The sequence below is a fragment of the Microcebus murinus genome, chromosome 2 (assembly GCF_040939455.1).
Source record: "Microcebus murinus isolate Inina chromosome 2, M.murinus_Inina_mat1.0, whole genome shotgun sequence".
NCBI classification, from domain to species: Eukaryota; Metazoa; Chordata; class Mammalia; order Primates; family Cheirogaleidae; genus Microcebus; species Microcebus murinus.
The window spans coordinates 114,933,698-114,954,546 of NC_134105.1; the positions used below are offsets into that span (position 1 = coordinate 114,933,698).

Here is a 20,849-nt window from a genome sequence, read left to right on the forward strand (position 1 = left end):
CGTCCAAGGAGTCATTTTTAAAAATTCTGTTTCTCCTTTATTTGCTTATTTTTGAAGAAATAACAGTCACTTTTATGCATGATTTCCAATAGAATATGTATATTCATGAGGATGATTACTCTTCCTCATTTCTTGAGAAATGATTAATCAGATTTCATTTTTAAAGATTGTAATTATAACAAGGCTTTATCTTTTTCACATAGTGGTTTTAATAGTTCCAAATTTGGTATGATATAGGAGTTTTAAAAAATTTTAAAACACTGATGATTATTTCTTACAGGGGTCCTCAAACTTTTTAAACAGGGGCCAGTTCACTGTCCCTCAGACCGTTGGAGGGTCAGACTATAGTTTAAAAAAAACTATGAACAAATTCCTATGCATACTGCACGTACCTTATTTTGAAATAAAAAAACAAACAGGCAAAAACACCTGCATGTGGCCCACGGGCCGTAGTTTGAGGACGCCTGATTTATTATATAGGAAAGTAATTTTTTTAATCCTGAGTCAGGTATTACCTGTTCTTGTAGTTTGACTATTTTTAGATTTTATGAGTTCATGGGAAAATTATTGCAAATAAGAGTTTTGAAACACTGATTTTTTAATAGATATTCCTTATTATCTGGGGATATTCCTTATTACTGAAGTTATATTTTAACTATATATAGCATAGGGACCTATCATAATACATTGGGACCCTCAAAGGGCTACCCCTTCAGGGTATAGATGAAAAAGATGGAAGTTAGCCCTGAGATGGCCTTAAAGCATCTTCTGTAAAAGAAATCCTTAATGTATAGTGTATACAAGACTTTTCTTGATTTGACTTTAGCCAGCTACTTGTAGTCCTCAGGGTTTAAAATCTTTCCTTTACTGTATGCGTTTCATCTCTCTACGTGAGATCTCCTGCTTTCCCACTACCTCTCATCTACTTGGTAAATTTAAAATTCATCCTTCATGTCTTAGCTCTTTTTTTGTGTTATTTCTCTAGCTTTCGTGGACACATGTAGCTACTCCTTCCTCTATAGTCTTGTACTTTGTGTATAACTGTATTATTATATTAATATTGTATTTGTTTACATGTACTTAGACTATAACTTCTTTGAGACAATGAAAATTTCTTTTTGTATCCCCAGCACTTAGCAAATATTTACCTGCCATATGGTTGATGCCCAATAAATCTTAGTAAAAGAAAAGTGCATATTTGTATTTTCAGTACTTAGGGTTGTAAGTTGGGTTAGGAGAGAGCGGTGATTTTTACCAAGGGATTGAAAAACCATTTTCTACTATTTGGATACTTTTGGACCAAGTTTCAAGTTTTGGAAGGGTCATACATGACTTGAAGAAGGAAAGAGATAACTGCTTGTCCAACTATTCAGCCAATATAATGTGGTTATCAGCAGAGTAATAGATATTACAACCAGACTACCTTCGCATTTACTTCTTTTTTTTTTTTTTAATGTTCGAGCAATCAATGGATGCCTTCGCATTTAGTAACCATTGCAGTTATCAATATATTATTTTCATCTCAGATTAAGTTATTCTGCCAACTTCTACCTCTCTGGGGCATTAGCCTTAGATTTTTTTCTAAATAACTATCAAAATGCATTGATCCAAGGAAAGAACAACTAAGCAAATAAGTGTAGCTATCAGAAATTGTAACTGTTCTAAGTGCATGTATATTTGTTATCATCCTTATTGCTGTTTACCTCCGGTAGCATACATACCTGTATTGGCTGTATAGATTCAGTTTCAACAATTAAAAAGCAAATTCTAAAGTTCATTGAAATTGTTAACTATATACATATACGAATACTTGTTTTTCCGACAATTATCTGTTAATAAATTAGAAAGTGGTACAAAATGAAGTTCAAATGGTAGGCAGGGATTGTTTTGTAAAATTTGGATTCAGTCAAAAGGCCACACTTAAGGATCTATTAATAGAAGGCCACAGGTTCCCCACCCTTGAGAGGCTATATGAAGGAGTTTCCATTTTAGTGTAATTGAAATGGGCAGTCACTGGAGTGTTTTTTACATGCAAATGATACGATTTTCATTTTTAAAAGGTAGCTCTGGCTGCTATTTGGAGAGTAGAGTTTGAACAAGACTGAAAGTAGGAGATAGTAGGCCATTGAAATAATTCAGGTGTAAGAGAAGATGATGGCTCATAGATAATATTGGAGATGGCAAGAAGTAATTTGAGATGTATTTTGGCATGACTTCGCTGGTAGATTTGATGTTGTGGATGAAGGAAAGAAAAATGAAAGATGATTCCTTAGTTTTTGACTTGATCAGCTGTCTGGGTAGATATTGATGCCATTGAGATGGGGAGCACTGGAAGAAAGGAAGTTTGGAGAGGGGCATCTGAAATCTAGAGATTTGTTCAAAAGTAAGAGGTTCCCAATTTTTTACTCTCTAAATCTCAATTAGTTTAATAAAGCAATCCTTTTCAGTTTATGAGTGGCAAATGAAGCAGTGAGGCTCCTGCTTTTGTTTCTGAAGTTACATATAAACCTGTTAAATGGAAGTAACTGACAAATTGTTAAGAGTTTGTGACTGTGACTAATGCTAAAAATGTGACTAATTAGAAGCAAAAGACCTATCAGACTAAGAAATTAATGGCTATATGTAGTGACCTATATGTAGTTAACCACTTGATAAACCATTCTAAAATACCTGACAGGGATAAGGGCATTATATTTATCTTGTTTAAAGACTTTACATTAATTATTCTACATGTTTCATGATGTTGACATGTCAGGCTAGTTGTTTTATAGAATGTCTCAATTTGGATTTGTCTATTTCTTCATGAGTAGATTAAGCATTTTTGGTAAAAGTTCTCAATAAGTAACAATGTAGTATATGATGTAGTTTGTCCTTTTGTTGGTAATATTGATACCTGCGTTAGTTATCCTTTGTAATTATTAAAACTGTTAGGTGGTATGTTGAGACTGTGTGAATATTCTCTAGTGGTTTTCGTATTAATTGATGATTTCTGTTTGAATCAGTTATAATTAACATAGTTACAAAACAATGATTTTTAAATTGTCATTCGTCTACATTTATTAACTTTACATGCTTCTGTAAATAAGAGCATTTCCTCTGTCCCTGCCACCTTTCTAAAGAAAATTACTATGGGCTTATTTTTAATTATAATCTATCACTGATAATTTTTTTTTTTTTTTTTTTTTTTGAGACAGAGTCTCGCTTTGTTGCCCAGGCTAGAGTGAGTGCCGTGGCGACAGCCTAGCTCACAGCAACCTCAAACTCCTGGGCTCGAGTGATCCTTCTGCCTCAGCCTCCCGGGTAGCTGGGACTACAGGCATGCGCCACCATGCCCAGCTAATTTTATATATATATATATATATATATATATATATATATATATATATATATATATATATATCAGTTGGCCAATTAATTTCTTTCTATTTATAGTAGAGACGGGGTCTCGCTCTTGCTCAGGCTGGTTTTGAACTCCTGACCTTGAGCAATCCGCCCGCCTCGGCCTCCCAAGAGTGATAATTCTTTTTGATGCTCAAATTATCCCAAATTTGTTTCATGGACATTTTAAGCTAACTTTGTGTCTGTGCTTTGACATATTCCAATTTTTTTTAAGTACTTTTGCTATTTATTTATTTTTTTAGACAGAGTCTCACTTTGTTGCCTGGGCTAGAGTGCTGTGGTGTCAGCCTAACTCAACAGCAACCCAAATTCCTGGGCTCAAGCCATTCTCCTGCCTCAGTCTCCTGAGTAGCTGGGACTATAGGCATGCACCACCATGCCCGGCTAATTTTTTCTATATATTTTTAGCTGGCCAGTTAATTTTTTTCTATTTTTAGTAGAGACTGGGGTCTTGCTCTTGCTCAGGCTGGTTTCAAACTCCTGACCTTGAGCAATCCACCCGCCTTAGCCTCCCAGAGTGCTGGGATTACAGGCGTAAGCCACCACACCTGGCCTTTTAAGTACTTTTATTTATTTATTTATTTTTTTGGAGACAGAGTCTCGCTTTGTTGCCCAGGCTAGAGTGAGTGCCATGGCGTCATGCCTAGCTCACAGCAACCTCAAACTCCTGGGCTCAAGCAGTCCTGCTGCCTCAGCCTCCCAAGTAGCCCGGACTACAGGCATGTGCCACCGTGTCCGGCTAATTTTTTCTATATATATTAGTTGGCCAATTAATTTCTTTCTTTTTATAGTAGAGACGGGGTCTCGCTCTTGCTCAGGCTGGTTTCAAACTCCTTACCTCGAGCTATCCACCCGCCTCAGCTTCCCAGAGTGCTAGGATTACAGGTGTGAGCCACCGTGCCGGCCTTAAGTACTTTTAAATAGCACAACAGATATTCCCTACTCTCCTTCAGTCTGTGTAACCATTATGGGGAGGTACCATAGTTTATTCACCCAGTCTCTTGTGTTTTGCTATTATAACTCAGTAAATAACCTTGTACATATTTTTTTGTATGTTGTTTAGGGTATATCCTAAGGGTGAATTCCTGCATATAGACTTACCTGGTCAAAGGGTAAACACAGATGTAGTTTTTTTGCTGTCACAGTAATTCTGGTCTTTTAAATACAATTAAAGAATTGGATGTTGGACTTGGGCTGTATCCTTATTTATAGCATTCCATTACTTTGATTTTGTGTCATTAAAATTCACTTTATTTTAGTTTCTTTATCCTGAAAGGGAATAATTTAATCATCTAGCAATTTCAAAAGCAGAGTAGTCCTTTCTTATTTACTGAGACTTTATGAGTGAGTCAGATAAACCAATTAGGTAGAAATATGCATATTTGATTTTCATGGCACCATTCCAGTTTGATAATACTCTATCTTATTCACATTGCAGAAGGAACAAAACGAAAATATGTGAGATTTTTATTTTTTTCTGATTGTAATAGTTTGGAATCAAATGACAATCTTTCACTGAGATGAGAATATTAGTGAGGATTTATTACTGGCTATGATTATATTAAATATGAATATTTCTTTCTAGAAAATAATAAATAGCCATGAACCACTTTCTCTCTGTGTTTTAGGTTTTGACAACAATTCGTTCAGGGCACCGAGCAAATATATTTAGTGCAAAGTTCCTACCATGCACAAATGATAAGCAGATTGTATCCTGTTCTGGAGATGGAGTAATATTTTATACCAATGTTGAGCAAGATGCAGAAACCAACAGACAATGCCAATTTACGTGCCATTATGGAACTACTTATGAGGTATGATATTATTATGATTGTATATCTGATATATATGTGTGTATGTTTTCATATAAGAGTGCATGCATGTGTAGATGTGTATATGTATAGATGTGTATATACACATTCATAGACATCATTGACAAAATATCTAGATGTCAGTATAGCATTTGATAAAATGTATCTTTTTTTTTTTTTTTTAAAAGCCAGTCAAATTTAGCAGTGGGGGGTTGAATACCAACTTTAGTGATAAAATGTATCTTAATAGGCTTGTGATAAATTTAAGAAATAAGATGCAAGTAATTGTATTATAAGATGGGTTTGTAATTGCTTGGGCAACTACACTCCAAGCAAACAGATATCAACCTTTAAAAATACTTCTGTTATTTTGCTTCATGGCTCTGTACTAGGCTTTACTCTCTTAAAACACCTTTTATCACTGGCTTGCATAAAGTCCTTGCTAACATGCTTATTGTATTTTCATATGTCAAAGGAACACTAGTGTACTAGACATAAGAATCAAATTCCTAAAAGGATATTAATGAGCTGAAGACCTGAGCTGAATTGAATGAGGTGGAATAAATCTAAGACTCAATTATGCTGCTTTATTTGGTTCAGGAAAATTGCTTACATTACAGACTGCTTCATTTAAAATACTTGCATGGCATTTCTTCATATCAAATTATTGACTAGTTTCCCATTATTTATGTTAAGCGTGTATAATTTTTTCCATCGTTCAAATTTCAGTTTTTCCGTATCCTCATGTTTTGGTGTTTGGATTTTGTTTTTTTATTCATTCTCACAAATTTTGGGGTTTTTACTGGAGATTTCAGTCTATTTTTATTATGGTACTGATATATTTGGAGATATATATACATCTTATTCTGTGTTTTCTACTTAAAAAAAAATTTCCAACATTTTTCTGTTAATCTCCTCTCCTTTTTTTAATCCACTTTTTAGATTGCCTGAGTGTTTTGTTTTTTGTCCATTTTGTTTCTGATACTTGCTTGGAAGATAGACATTCATGTCTGTGATTCTAAAGGTTACTCAAGCTGGTTTCACAAGAATATTTAACGAAGTCTAAAATCAATAAATATCTTTACCCTTCTCCTGAATAAACAACCTTAGGATATCTCTTGTCTAATTTTATATGATTATATTGTACAGAATTTAGTTATCCTGTTTTTTCTCATGAATTGGATATTATTATTTCACTAGTCAGTATTTGTTTAGATTTACCGACATGTTTACTAATACCTTTGGCTCATCATTTGTTCTTCCATCACAAATTTTCCATGTGGGGTAATTTTGTACCTAAAGTATATCTTTTAGTAGTTCTTTTACTGAGAGTTTGTTGGTAGAAAACAATTTTAGTTTTTCCCTTCTTCTCCCTTCCCCCTTCCCCTTTCCCCCCTGCCCGTTCCATCCCTACCCTTTCCTTTCCTTTCCATGTATGTATGCATGCCTGTTCTTCAAACATAATTTTGCTGGGTATAGATTTTGTTTGATAGTTATTCTATTTCAGATGATATTCTGTTGTATTCTGACTTCCACATCAGTCTGATTATGGTTCCTCTGTAGGTAATTTATCTCTTTTCCTTGACTACTTTTAATTCTGTTTTTCTTTGCTGGGTCTTCTAACTTTCTTTTGTCACAACAATGTATCTAGATGTGGATTTCTTTTTTATTTTCCATACTTGGGATTTATTGATGTTCTTGATGAGAGCAATTGTCATCTTGAAAAATTTGGGAAATTTGCAGTTAATAGGTCTTTACTTCTTAACTATTCTCTCCATTATTTTTTTTCTGGATTTCTGATTAGATGTGTATTAGACCTTCTTATGCCATCCAATATTAAAATTTTTAAAAATTGAAGTATAAAACCCATAGGATAAGTACATAAATCCTAAGTATGTAGTTCATTGAATGATCACAAAGCAAATCTATTCATGTAACTACCACCTAGCAACATAAAACATTGACTATCCCAGAAGCACCGTTATCCTGACTTTTGTTACAACATCCTAGATTTTTCAGTTTTTCTAACATGCTTGTTTTTCTGGCTTTTGAACATTATATAAATGGAAACATACTTTATGGGTTTTTGATTGTTTATTGTTGTTTTTTTGTATTGGCTTCTTTTGCTGAGCAAAATCTTATCTTACATTTGTGAAATTCATCCATTTTGCATGCAACTATAATTTGCTCGTTTTTATTGTATAGTATTCCATTGTATGAATATACCACAATTGATTTATCTGTTCTACTGATAATGGAAGTTTGGAGAACATTCCTTTAAATGTATTTCAGTACACAGGTGCACACATTACTTTGGGTATATACTTGGATGTAAAATTTCTGGATCATTGAATGTATATTTGATTATTTTAGATATAATGCCAAATAGTTTTCCAAAGCGGTAGTAAAAACTTACATTCTTGCCAACAGCATATAGGAGTTTCTGTTGCTCCTCATTTTTGCCAGCAATCGGTATGTTAATCTCTTTATATGGTTTCCATTTGCGTTTCCTTGGTGATACTGCTGAGGTTGAGCATCTCTTCATATGTATATTGGTTATTTGGATAAACTCCTCTGTGAAATGTGTATTTAAATCTTTTGCCTATTTTTTTTCTGTTGGATTATCTGTTTTATTATTGATTTGTAGGAGTTCCTTATTTTCTGCATATGAGTCTGTCTTTTCCCATTATGTGTTTTTTTTATACTCTACATGGTATCTTTTTTTTCTCTTTTTTTCCTGAGACAAGAGTCTTGCTGTCACTCCAGGTAAAGCACAGTGACATCATCATAGTTCACTGCAACCTCAAACTCTTGGGCAGATCCTCTTGTCTCAGCCACCCCCCTCTGCCCCCCAGTAGCTGGGACTACAGGTGTGCACCACCATGCCTAGCTATAAGTGGTGTATTTTGATGAACAAAAATACTTGATGTTGTCTCATATATTGGTCTTTTTCTTATGGTTAGTGCTTTTTGCATCCTGGTCAAGAAATCTTTTCTGTCCCAAAGTTATGAAGGTATTCTTCTGTTTTCTCATTTGGAAATTTCACTGTTTTGTCTTTTTTTTTTTTTTTTTTTTTTTTGAGACAGAGTCTTCCTTTGTTGCCCAGGCTAGAGTCAGTGCCGTGGTGTCAGCCTAGCTCACAGCAACCTCACACTCCTGGGCTCAAGCAGTCCTGCTGCCTCAGCCTCCCGAGTAGCTGGGATTACAGGCATGCACCACCATGCCCAGCTAATTTTTTCTCTATATATTAGTTGGCCAATTAATTTCTTTCTATTTATAGTAGAGACGGGGTCTCGCTCTTGCTCAGGCTGGTCTTGAACTCCTGACCTTGAGCAATCCGCCCGCCTCGGCCTCCCAGAGTGCTAGGATTACAGGTGTGAGCTACCGTGCCCGGCCCGACTGTTTTGTCTTTAGAATTTAGATCTATAATCTACCTGGATTTGATTTTTGTTATACTATGACAAAAGAATCAACTTTGTTTTTTTCCCATATAATTTTTTTTAACATAATTTATTTATTGAAAAATTAAAATCCAAAACAGCACACAAGCAAAAGAGGCACTCTGTGTAAGGGCATTTTAACCCTATAGATGTATTGACCAAAGATGTTTTTTGCTGAATACATATAAACATTTTAATCAACATAGAATTTTTTTAACTGACACTCTATATCTATTGCATGACAATGCCTCTCTTCCCCTCACCACAGCCCCTGACAACCATCATTCTACTTTCTGTTTCTAAGAATTTGACTATTTTAGATACCTCATTTAAGTGGACTCATGCAGTAGTTGCCTTTTTGTGACTGACTTATTTCACTTAGCATAATGTCCTCAAGGTTCATGTATGTTGTAGCATATGTCAGAATTGCCATTCTTGGACAAAAGAATATTGCATTGTATGTATGTACATTTTCTTTATTCATCTGATGATGGATATTATTGCTTCTACTCCTTGGCTATTGTGAATAATGTTGCAGTGAACCTGGATGTGCAAATACATCTTTGAGATCCTGTATTCTGTTATTTTGGATATATACCTAGAAGTGGGATTGCTGGATCATATGGTAATTCCATTTTTAATTTTTTGAGGACCCTCCATACTATTTTCTATAGCAGGTGCACCATTTTACATTCTCACTAACAGTGCACAAAGGTATTGATTTCTCCATTTCCTTTCCAACACTAGTTATCTATTATTTTGTTAGTGGCTATCCTAATTTAATTTGCATTTCCCTGAAGTTTAGTGATGGTGAGCTTCTTTTCATGTGCTTCTTGGATTTGTATATCTTCATTGGAGAAATGTCTATTCCAAGCGTTTTTTTTTTTTTGACACAGGGTCTCAGTGTGTTTTCTGGGCTAGAGTACAGTGGCATCATCAAGTTCACTGCAACCTCAAACTCCTGGGCTCAGATGATTCTCCTGCATCAGCCTCCTGAGAGACTGGGACTACAGTCACCACACCCAGCTACTTTTGAAATTTTTTTTTTTGAGACAGTGTCTCTGTTGCCTGGGCGAGAGTGCTGTGGCATCAGCCTAGCTCACAGCAACCTCAAACTCCTGGGCTCAAGCAATCCTTCTGCCACAGGCTCCCCAGTAGCTGGGATTACAGGCATGTGCCACCATGTCCCACTAATTTTTTGTATATTTTTTTTGTTGTCCGACTAATTTCTTTCTGTTTTTTTAGTAAAGACGGGGTCTTGCTCTTGCTGGTCTAGAACTCCTGAGTTCAAACGATCCACCTGCCTCAGCCTCCCAGAATACTAGGTACTTTTGAAATTTTTTGTAGGGTCTCACTATGTTGCTCAGACTGGTCTCAAACTCCTGGCCTCAAGCGATCCTCCTGTCTTAGCCTGCCAAAGTGCTGGGATTATAGGCATGAGTCACTGCACCCAGCCTTTTGCCTGTTTTTTACTTGCATTGTTTTGTTGTTGTTGAATTTTAGGATTTCATTATATATTCTGAATATTAACCCCTTATCAGATATATGGTTTGCAAACATTTTCCCCATTTGCTCTTTTACTTTTAAGTTTGATATAGTACCATTTGCCTGTTTGCTTTTGTGACCTTGTTTTTGGTGTTGAATTCAACAAATCATTGTGAAATTCAATGTGATGAAGTTTTCTCTTACGTTTTCTTCTAGGATGTTTATACTTCAGTTCTTATGTTTAGGTCTTTAATCCATTTTGAATTAATTTTTGTATATGATGTAAGGTAAGGACCCAGTTTCATTCTTTTGAATTTAAATGTCCAGTATTCCTAGCAGTGTTTGTTGAGAAGACTATTCTTTCCCCGTTGTGTATTATTGATGCCTTTGTTGAGGATCATTTGACTACATACTACCATATGTACCATTTATACTTCAAATAGTTACTGTAAGAGAAAGACTTACTATTGCCAATTTGTTAATTGTTCTCTGCATATCTTATAGTTATTTATTTCTCATTTCCTCTTTTGCTGCCTTTCCTTGTGTTATGTTAATGTTTTGGTAATGACATGCTTAGATTTTCTTTCTTTTACTTATTTCTATATGTGTGCATCTTTAGGTTTTTTCTTTGTTGTTATCGTGGGGATTACATAAAACAGTCGTTTTTAATGGCTAATAATTTAACTTTAATGACATACCAAAACTATTCCTTTACATCCTCCCCTCACGTTATATTGTTGATGTCACAAATCACATCTTTTTATTTTGCATTGACATGGTTTTCTAGGTATAATTATTTCTTATGCTTTTATTTTTTAAATGCTATACCTGAATTAATAGTACTTTATGAACCATCATTACAGTATTACAGGATTCTGTATATGTCTACCTATTTACTTTATCAGAGCGCTTTAATATTTTTGTATGCTCTCTATTTTTGTGTTGTTCTCTAGCATTCTTTCATTTCAACTGCAAGGACTACTCTTATCCATTCTTATAAGTCATGTCTATTTGTAGTGAACTCACCCATCTTTTGTTCATCTTGAAAGATCTTTAATTCCTCATAATTTTTGAAGGACAGTTTGCTGGATATAGTATTCTTGGTTGTCAGGGTTTTGGGGTTTTTTTTTGTTTGTTTGTTTGTGCATGTGTGTGGTTCCCCTCCCTCCCCCTTTATTACTTATAACATCCTACTCTCTTTTGGCCTATTGTATTTCTAATGAGAAAATTGCTGATAATGTTTTGGGAGCTTCCTGGCACATGATCAGTAATTTTGTTTTGCTGCTTTCAAGGTTTTTTCTTTGACTTTTTTTTTTTTAGACAGTCTCACTTTGTTGCCCAGGCTAGAGTGAGTGCCGTGTTAATTTGTAAATAGAACTGATTTTTTTGAAAAGATAAAATTGATAAACTTTTTCTAGGCTAAGAAAAAAGGAAGACTCAAATAAAAATCAGAAATGAAAGAGAAGACGTTAGAACTGATACATAAGAGACTGCTAGGAACAATTATATGTCAACAAATTGGATAACTTAGAAGAAATGGATAACTTTCTAGAACCATACAACCTACTAAGATTGAATCATGAAGAAATAGAAAACCTGAACAGACCAATAATAAGAAGATTGAATCTGTAATTAAAAATCTCCCATCATAAACTTTTCAAAAAACGATAGACTAATGGCCAAGAAACATATGAAAAAATATTCAGCATCTCTAATCATCAAGGAAATGCAAATGAAAAGCACAGTGAGATATCACTTAACTCCAATGAGAATGGCTTTTATCAAAAAGCCCCCAAACAACAAGTGAAGTATTACAATAATGGAAAAACAAACACCACATGTACTCACCATTAGTACTAATAGATCAACACTTATATGCATATATGGCAAGTAACATTCACAGGGTGTTGGGCAGGTGGGAGGGGGCAGGAGGGGATGGGTAAATTCACACCTAATGGGTGCAGTGCACACTATCTAGGGGATCAGCACGCTTGTAGCTTTGACTTGGGCGGTGCAAAGGCAGTTGATGTGGCCAGAGCATTTGTACCCCTGTAATATTCTGAAATTAAAAAAAAAAAAAATCTCCCATCAAAGGAAAGCCTAGGGCATGATGGCATCACTGTTGAACTCTACCAAATATTTAAAGAATTAATACCAATCTTCTCAGACACTTATAAAAAATTATAAACTCATTTTATGAGGTCAGTTTTACCCTGATACTAAGGACAGATATGGGCAATAAAAGAACTTTTTTTTTTTAAGCTAATATTTTTGAGTCCTTTTTTAGTGGTTGCTTTGGAAATTACTGTTTACAAATTAACATAAAACAATCTAGTTCAAGTTAATTACAGTGTAATTTCAATAGTATACAAAAACTTTGCTGAAGTACAACTTCTCCCCCTCCTCTCCTCCATGTCATACCAGTTAGATCTTTATACATTATAAGCCCATTGAAATAGTTTTATTATTGTTGTTTTCTGATTTTATCTTTTCAATCAAAAGAAGAAAACATACGTTTATAGTATATTTTAATTTACTTATATGCTTTACCTTTACTATTGCTTTTTATTTCTTTGTGTGCCTTCAAATTACTATCTAATGTCCTTCCATTTCAGCCTGAAGGACTCCATTTTGTACTCTTGTAGGTCAGGTCTTCTAGTGATGAATTGTCTTCAGTTTTTTTTAATCTGGAAATGTCTTAGTTTTTTCCTTCATTTTAATTTGAGAGTATTATGGGGGTACAGTTTACTTACATAAATTGCTTCTGCACCACCAGAGTCGCAGCTACCAGTACAAGTGTGCCTTTCCCTCAGACAGCACACACTGGGATCTGTTAGGTATGAATTTACCCATCCCCTCCTCCCCTGTCCCACCTGCCTAACATCGTATGAATGTTACTTCCCATATGTACATGTAAGTATTGATCAGTTAGTACCAATTTAATGGTGAGTACATGTGTTTGTTTTGCCGTTCTTGTGATACTTCACTTAGAAGAATGGGCTCCAGCTCCATCCAGGATAATACAATAGGTAGTTCACCATTTTTTTTATTGCCAAGTTGTACTCCATGGTTTACATATACCGCATTTTATTAATCCACTCATGTATTGATGGGCCCTTGGGTTGTTTTCATATCTTTGCAGTTGTGAATTGTGCTGCTATAAACATTCAAGTGTATATGTCTTTGATATACAATTGGTTGACAATATTTTTCTTTTAGCACTTTAAATATGTCATCCCACTATCTTCTGTCTTTCATGGAGTCTGATGAGAAGTCAGCTTTTAGTCTTATTTAGGATTTTTTTGTATGAGTTTAGTTGGTTTTTGTTTGGTTAGTTGGATTCTTTTTTTTTTTTTTTTTGAGACAGAGTCTCGCTTTGTTGCCCAGGCTAGAGTGAGTGCCATGGCGTCAGCCTAGCTCACAGCAACCTCAAACTCCTGGGCTCGAGTGATCCTTCTGCCTCAGCCTCCCGGGTAGCTGGGACTACAGGCATGCGCCACCATGCCCGGCTAATTTTTTATATATATATCAGTTGGCCAATTAATTTCTTTCTATTTATAGTAGAGACGGGGTCTCGCTCTTGCTCAGGCTGGTTTTGAACTCCTGACCTTGAGCAATCAGCCCGCCTCGGCCTCCCAAGAGCTAGGATTACAGGCGTGAGCCACAGCGCCCGGCCTGGATTCTTTTTTAAAAAAGTTTTTTTTTGTGGATTTTTTTTGCTACTTTTAATATTCTGTACATATCTTTGGCTTTTTTTTTTTTTTTTTTTGGAGACAGAGTCTCGCTTTGTTGCCCTGGCTAGAGTGAGTGCCATGGCGTCAGCCTAGCTCACAGCAACCTCAATCTCCTGGGCTCAAGCAATCCTGCTGCCTCAGCCTCCCAAGTAGCTGGGACTACAAGCATGCGCCACCATGCCCGGCTAATTTTTTTTTTTTGTGTGTATATATATATATATATTAGTTGGCCAATTAATTTCTTTCTATTTATAGTAGAGATGGGGTCTCGCTCTTGCTCAGGCTGGTTTCTAACTCCTGACCTCGAGCAATCCGCCCACCTCGGCCTCCCAGAGTGCTAGGATTACAGGCGTGAGCCACCACGCCCGGCCTATATCTTTGGCTTTTGACAGTGTAACTCTCTTACATGTACAGATTTGAATTGGTTTTAGTTCATCTTACTTGGAGTTCATCAAGCTTTTTATGTGAGTAGATTCATATTTTAATTAAATTTGGGAAGTTTCAACAGTAATTTCTTTGAATATGCTTCCTGCTCCTTTCTTTTTCTCCATTCCTCCTGGAATCCCGTTATGCATATGTTGGTGTGTTTTCTGTGTCTCTTCATTATTCTTTCTTCCTGTTTCTCAGACTGGATCATCTTGATCAACCTATATTTAAGATCACTGATTCTTCAAATCAGTTCAAATCTGCTGTTCAGCCACTCGCATGATTTAAAAATTTTAGATATTGTACTTTTCAACTCCCTAATTTGAACATGATTATTTGTTTTAATTTCTTTCTTGATAATTCTTTTTTTAGAGAGACATTTTTTCTTATATTTTCCTTCAATTTTTTAGCCATGATTTCATTCAGTTCTCTGAATATATTTAGAATAGATTAACATTCTTATTTAATTAGTTCAATCTTTGTGCTTTGTTAGTGACAGTTTCTTTTGACTGTTTTAAAAAATGTGTATATAGAACATACTTTCTTTCTTTGCATACCTCATAAGTTTTTGTTGGAAACTGGACCTTTTAAATAATATAGTGTGCCAACTCTGGAAATCAGATTCCCCTTCCTTCCCAGGTTTTGTCATTGTTGCTGTTTGTTGTTGTCTTTGCTGATTGTTTAGTGATTTTCCTGGAATAATTATATAAAATCTATATTCTCTTTTAAGGTATGACTACTCAAACCTCTGCTTGGTTAGCTTAGTCATCAATTAATGATGTCACAGAGACTTCTTTAAATGCCTTGAGCCAATAAGTCTCCCAGCCTTTGTCAAAGGGCTGTGTGTATTTGGGCGTGCCTTCAGTGACCTGACATTTTATAACACTGCCTTAGCTTTTATTTCTTGCTTGTGCAGAGCATCAGGGTCAGCCAGAGATGTTAGAGTAGAGCCTTCTTGGGTCCATGTTGGGCATGTGCACAGCCTTACATGTGTACACAGTGATTTTAGATTCCCAGAAATATTTTGTAGCTTTTCAAATTCTCCTGTGAACCCCTAATTGTCATTTTTCCTTTTTTTTGGTCAGCATCTTGTTTGCCCCACCTGATATTGCTGCCTCAAGCAACTGTGATGTTATGTCATTGCAGCTGATTTTTTTTTTTTTTTTTTTTTTTTTTGACAAATACCCTTAATGTAAGTCCTAAGAATGGAGCTTTTCCAAGGAACTTCAAGCAAGCTTAAATAGTGATAGTTATTTGTGGATGTGGCTTTTGGGAATGCTCCAGACTCATTTTGTGATTTTCATTGGCTGCTAAAGTACTAGTTTTCACAACTACTGTAGTTTCAAAGCTGTTGGTTATGAAAGCTGCCATGGAATTAAGGAAAATACCACAAGTTAAAATGCTCAAAGCTCACTATTCTTTCTTTCTTTTTTTTCTAACCCTGGATAGTACTTCAGATTTTTTCTGAGATTCAGCCATTTGTTTAATAACATTTAATAAATGTTCCCTGGATTGTTCTGATCCCTCAGTTAATATTAAGAGTTCTAAAAAAGTAGATTTTGACAATTTTGGCAATATTTTCGGTGCTTTTGTGGAGGAGCATATTTTCAGAGGTCTTTATTTGGCCATTCCAGAAGTGCAGTGCTTCTATGACATTCTTATGCTTTTCTCCACCATTTTGAGGAAGGTTAAATTGTGAGGAAAACTCTTAAGTGATGCAGATATCTGTAACATATCATTATAGAAATTAAAGCATGAATTATAAAAATTAGACTTCTTCTTTAATAATTTAATTTTATAATAGTGTGATGAATGTAACTCATAGTTGTTCATTACTTAATTAGATTAACGCATTAACTGCCATGTGAGTTGTATGTAACTCACGCTAGTTTTGAGCCCAGGGCCTTCACCTTGGGGGCCATGAGAACTATTTTTCAAGTTGCATATAATTCATGCACAGAAAACAATTTAAAAATAACAATTCTTCATTAAATTAGAAAGGATCATTTTGTTTTTAAAGTTTTTATTCTATTTTTGTAATAAAGCACTGTGGCCCCAAGGAAAAAAAATTTTTTTCTAGTGTGGCTGTCAATGTGTTAATAAATTCATTTATTCAAGTTTTTAAAACTATCTTTGGGAAAATGTGCTCCTAATAATTTAGTTTGTAGACAGTAGATACAAAGATAAAAGTGACCTTTTTACTTAATAAAGTCATCAAAGCTGAGCCAACAACAAATTGTATAAATATTTCTTATTGATAAAATAGTTTCATAAGTAAATTGTTCAATGCTGCTGACTTGCTTAGATGGAAATACTAATGCGTATTTTTCACAAATGTGAAATGAGTCAAAAAATCTTAATCATTTTCCTTGAAATGTGCACTCAATTCTGTTCTATAGACTTTTTATAATTTCTTTTGCAGGTTATAAATCTTGTTATTCTGTATTGATTGCAAAATTGGTTCAGTAGACATTTCTGTATTTAGGTTAGTGGCTTAAGAGTGATATATTTTGTATGTTTTGCTTAAAACAATATAAATTTATTATTTTACTGTTCTGGAAGTCAGAAGTCTGAAATGAGTTTTACTATGTTGAAATCAAAGAGTTGGCGAGTCCACGTTCCTTCTGGTCTTGCCTTTTCCACCTTCCGGAGGCCACTTGAATTCCTTGGTGCAAGACCCCTTCCTCCATCTTCAAACCCAGCAACTTAGCATCTTCAGATCTCTTTCTCTTACTTTTTCCATCATCTTATCATCTTCTCTGACTCTACTGCCTCCCTCTTTTACTTATGAGGACCCTTGTAATTATATTGGGCCCATGTTGATGGTCCAAGATAACCTCCCCATGTCAACACATTTAATTTAATCATATCCACAAAGTCCCTTTTGCAGTCTACTAAGGTAGCGTATTCATAGTTTAACAATTAGGAAATGGACATCTTTGGGGGACCATTATTCTGCTTACCACAATAATAGAAAACAAAGGTTTTCTAAGTAAACTTTTTAAAAGTATTATACAGAAAAATTCTGGCATCATTTATGTACAAATTGATTAATATACAATTATATATGCAAAATATACATATACACCTAGAACAAGAACAGCCCCCAATAGGTCCTTTGTGCCCCCTGTAGGGTTCACCACTTCCAGTCTTATAACAACAAAGATTAGTTTTGCCTCTTTTTGAACTTTATATAAATAGGAATCATATTGTGTGTTCTCTCTGTGTCTGGCTTTGTTCACACAGGAGGTTTGTGAGAGTCATTTATGTTGCTGTGGATAGTAATGGTTTGTTCATTATTATTGCCAATTTAGAAATAGATCACAATTTCTAATCCCACTCTTTTGTTGGATATTTGGGTTGTTTCACGTATTTAGCTAATATAAAGAGTGCTGCTATGAACATTCTAGTATATGTCTTTAGATGCCCCTATGCATTTATTTTTAGTGGAATTACTGGGTTACAAGAGAGACATGTGATCAGTTTAGTAGATATTGACATGGTTTGCCATGTGATTGTACCATTTTACAATCCCATTGACAATGTGTGATTGTTACAGTTGCTTCACATCCTCATCAACACTTGATATTATTATTGTCTTTCATTTTGGCCATTCTGGTAGGCTACAGTGGTATTTCCTTGTGGTGTTAATTTGCGTTGATGATTAATGAGTTTGAGCACCTTTTTATGTCTATAATGTTTCAAACATAAGAACATACCTTCCATTGTTTGGGTACCATTTATGGAAATGCTAAATACCCAGTTTTGGTACTGTTTGCTTCTAGGAACAGGAGAGGGCAACTTGTTAGGCAGGGTTCACAGAGGGCCTCAACTTACAATATTGTCATTGCTAAATTATAAGTAGCTATAGGAATATTTAAAATATTTTAATTCTTTTAAAAGGAATTTTATTGTGGTAAAATATAAAATATCCCATCTTAGCTGTTTTTGAGTGTGCATTTCAGTAGTATTAAGTACATTCACATTGCTGTGTAACCATCACCACCATTAAAAAATTTGAGAGGTCAGTTTATGTGCTTAAGTGATTTCAGCATCCCACAGTTTTCTTAAACATTATCAGAGAAGAAAATTTTCTTACATATCTATAATACAATTATAAGTTCACATACAGAAAATGTAAAAATTTGGCTTTGAATACCTACCTGTGGGAGAATCTTGTCAAATTGTTAAAAGTTTATAATTTTAATGAACTTTCTATCTGAAGTTATATTAATTCTAATATTCAAAGTAATGAGTCATATTGATTCAATTATTGTATGTCTCTATCTGTATTATACTGTTTTGAATCATGTTGTGTGTAAGTCGTAATAATTAACATACATGATTTTTGTTGCCTTTACCTTAATCATTTGATGAAATAGTAGGAATGTTTTTCAAAGCCATCTGTTTAAATGTTCAGTATGTTTACCTATACTTTTATTTTCATTTTCAGATTATGACTGTACCAAATGACCCTTACACTTTTCTGTCTTGTGGTGAAGATGGAACTGTTAGGTGGTTTGATACACGCATCAAAACTAGCTGCACAAAAGAAGATTGCAAAGATGTAAGAATCCAATTTTTGTACAAGTGAGAAAAAAATTAAGGTTATAATTAAAATTGGACAGTAAGTTATCTTGGTGATAAGATTATGGGTGAATTTTAAATTTTTTTGTTTTGCAACAATTTTCAATGAGCGTATATTTTATAATCACAATTTTTAAATTTAAAATGTTAATATTGAAGTTCAGTTTATATTTTAATTATACATTTAAAATATATTTATGAAAATTTATGTAATTGTTCAGTATATATTCTCTAGTATTATAAAAACCTGAAGAATTTATCAATATATGTCATTTACTCATAGAAACCATTTTGACTTAACCCAATAGCAGTAATAAAAGCTTCTGGTAGTTTAATGTCCGTCCGTCCCATCCCTCCCCCCCCCCCCGTCTTTTTTTTTATATTTTAATTTTTTTTTTTTTATTTATTTATTTTTGAGGCAGAGTCTCGCTTTGTTGCCCAGGCTAGAATGAGTGCCGTGGCGTCAGCCTAGCTCACAGCAACCTCAAACTCCTGGGCTCAAGGGATCCTTCTGCCTCAGCCTCCCGGGTAGCTGGAACTACAGGCGTGCGCCACCATGCCCGGCTAATTGTTTCTATATATATTAGTTGGCCAATTAATTTCTTTCTATTTACAGTAGAGACGAGGTCTCGCTGTTGCTCAGGCTGGTTTCAAACTCCTGACCTCGAGCGATCCTCCCGCCTCGAGCTCCCAGAGTGCTAGGATTACAGGCGTGAGCCACCGCGCCCGGCCTTATTTTTTATTTTTTTTGAGACAGAGTTTCACTTTGCTGCCCAGGCTAGAGTGAGTGCCGTGGTGTCAGCCTAGCTCACAGCAACCTCAAACTCCTGGGTTCCAGCCATCCTGCTGCCTCAGCCTCCCGAGTAGCTGGGACTACAGGCATGCGCCACCATGCCCAGCTAATTTTTTCTATATATATCAGTTGGCTAATTAATTTCTTTCTATTTATAGTAGAGATGGGGTCTCGTTCTTGCTCAGGCTGGTTTCGAACTCCTGACCTCGAGCAATCCGCCTGCCTTGGCCTCCCAGAGTTCTAAGATTACAGGCGTGGCCGGGCGCAGTGGCTCACGCCTGTAATCCTAGCTCTCTGGGAGGCCGAGGCGGGCGGATCGCTCGAGGTCGGGAGTTCGAAATAAGATTACAGGCGTGAGCCACCGCACCCGGCCCCTCCCTGACTTTTAAACCGAAAATTATATGGTATCGTTTTTTTAAGGAAATAATAAGATACCATTCTATAATATATTCATTCAAATTTAGCTCATTTCTGTAAAGATGTTATCTTTAATATCAGATTTTTACATTTTAATGCTATTTTAAACTTATAAAAGACCTGAGAAATCATTCAGTCTTTTGACCCCAGACATCTAATTCTAAGTGTTTTTCTCTATCATACATTATTGAGAGCACAGTAGCTTTTTCTTGGATCATTTTGAAGTAGTAAATGAAATAAAAAAGTATTGTTCAATAATAAATTTTTACTGAAAGTTAGAAAAAAAATCACTGGTAATGAGGTTAGATGCTTGCTAACCAAACCAGTTAATATAGTTAACGTGCTTTAGGGTTAAAAAGATTATTTGGTATATTTGAAATAGAGAAGAAAAAGAAAAAAGAAAGGAAAAATTGAAAAAATGTTAAATATACCATTTTAATCAGTTTTTGTTATGTATATATATGTACACATGCATAAATAGGAAAGCACTGAACGGAAGGCAGAAATAAGTTTAAATATTAGGTTATTAGGAGCATTTGGTATACCTGTTTCTTAGTAAATGGTGAATACTAAAATTTGTTATTCCAAATTCTCTTAAACTGTATTTTAGTTTATAGTAGGATTTGTTGTGCTCATCTACACAAAAAACCCCACAAAGGTAAGAAAGCTAGTCTAAGGTGAAGTAAAATTACTCTTTCTTTAAAATTTTCCCTTATATATAAAAGTGACTAGAGGCAGAGACTATAAAGAAAAACTG

The 20,849-nt window shown here is 34.9% G+C and overlaps 1 protein-coding gene across 5 annotated transcripts in view; it reads left to right on the forward strand.

Annotated features, from left to right (window-relative positions):
- DCAF6 (DDB1 and CUL4 associated factor 6) overlaps positions 1 to 20,849 on the forward strand; it is a 132,466-nt gene that overhangs the window by 20,944 nt on the left and 90,673 nt on the right. For all 5 annotated transcript variants that reach the window (XM_076000362.1, XM_076000363.1, XM_012783873.3 and 2 more), the window contains exons 4-5: positions 5,028 to 5,213; positions 18,749 to 18,862. In XM_076000362.1, the coding sequence (XP_075856477.1) occupies positions 18,752 to 18,862 (111 nt within the window). In that variant the 5' untranslated portion in view covers positions 5,028 to 5,213; positions 18,749 to 18,751. The remainder of the gene's footprint in view (positions 1 to 5,027; positions 5,214 to 18,748; positions 18,863 to 20,849) is intronic.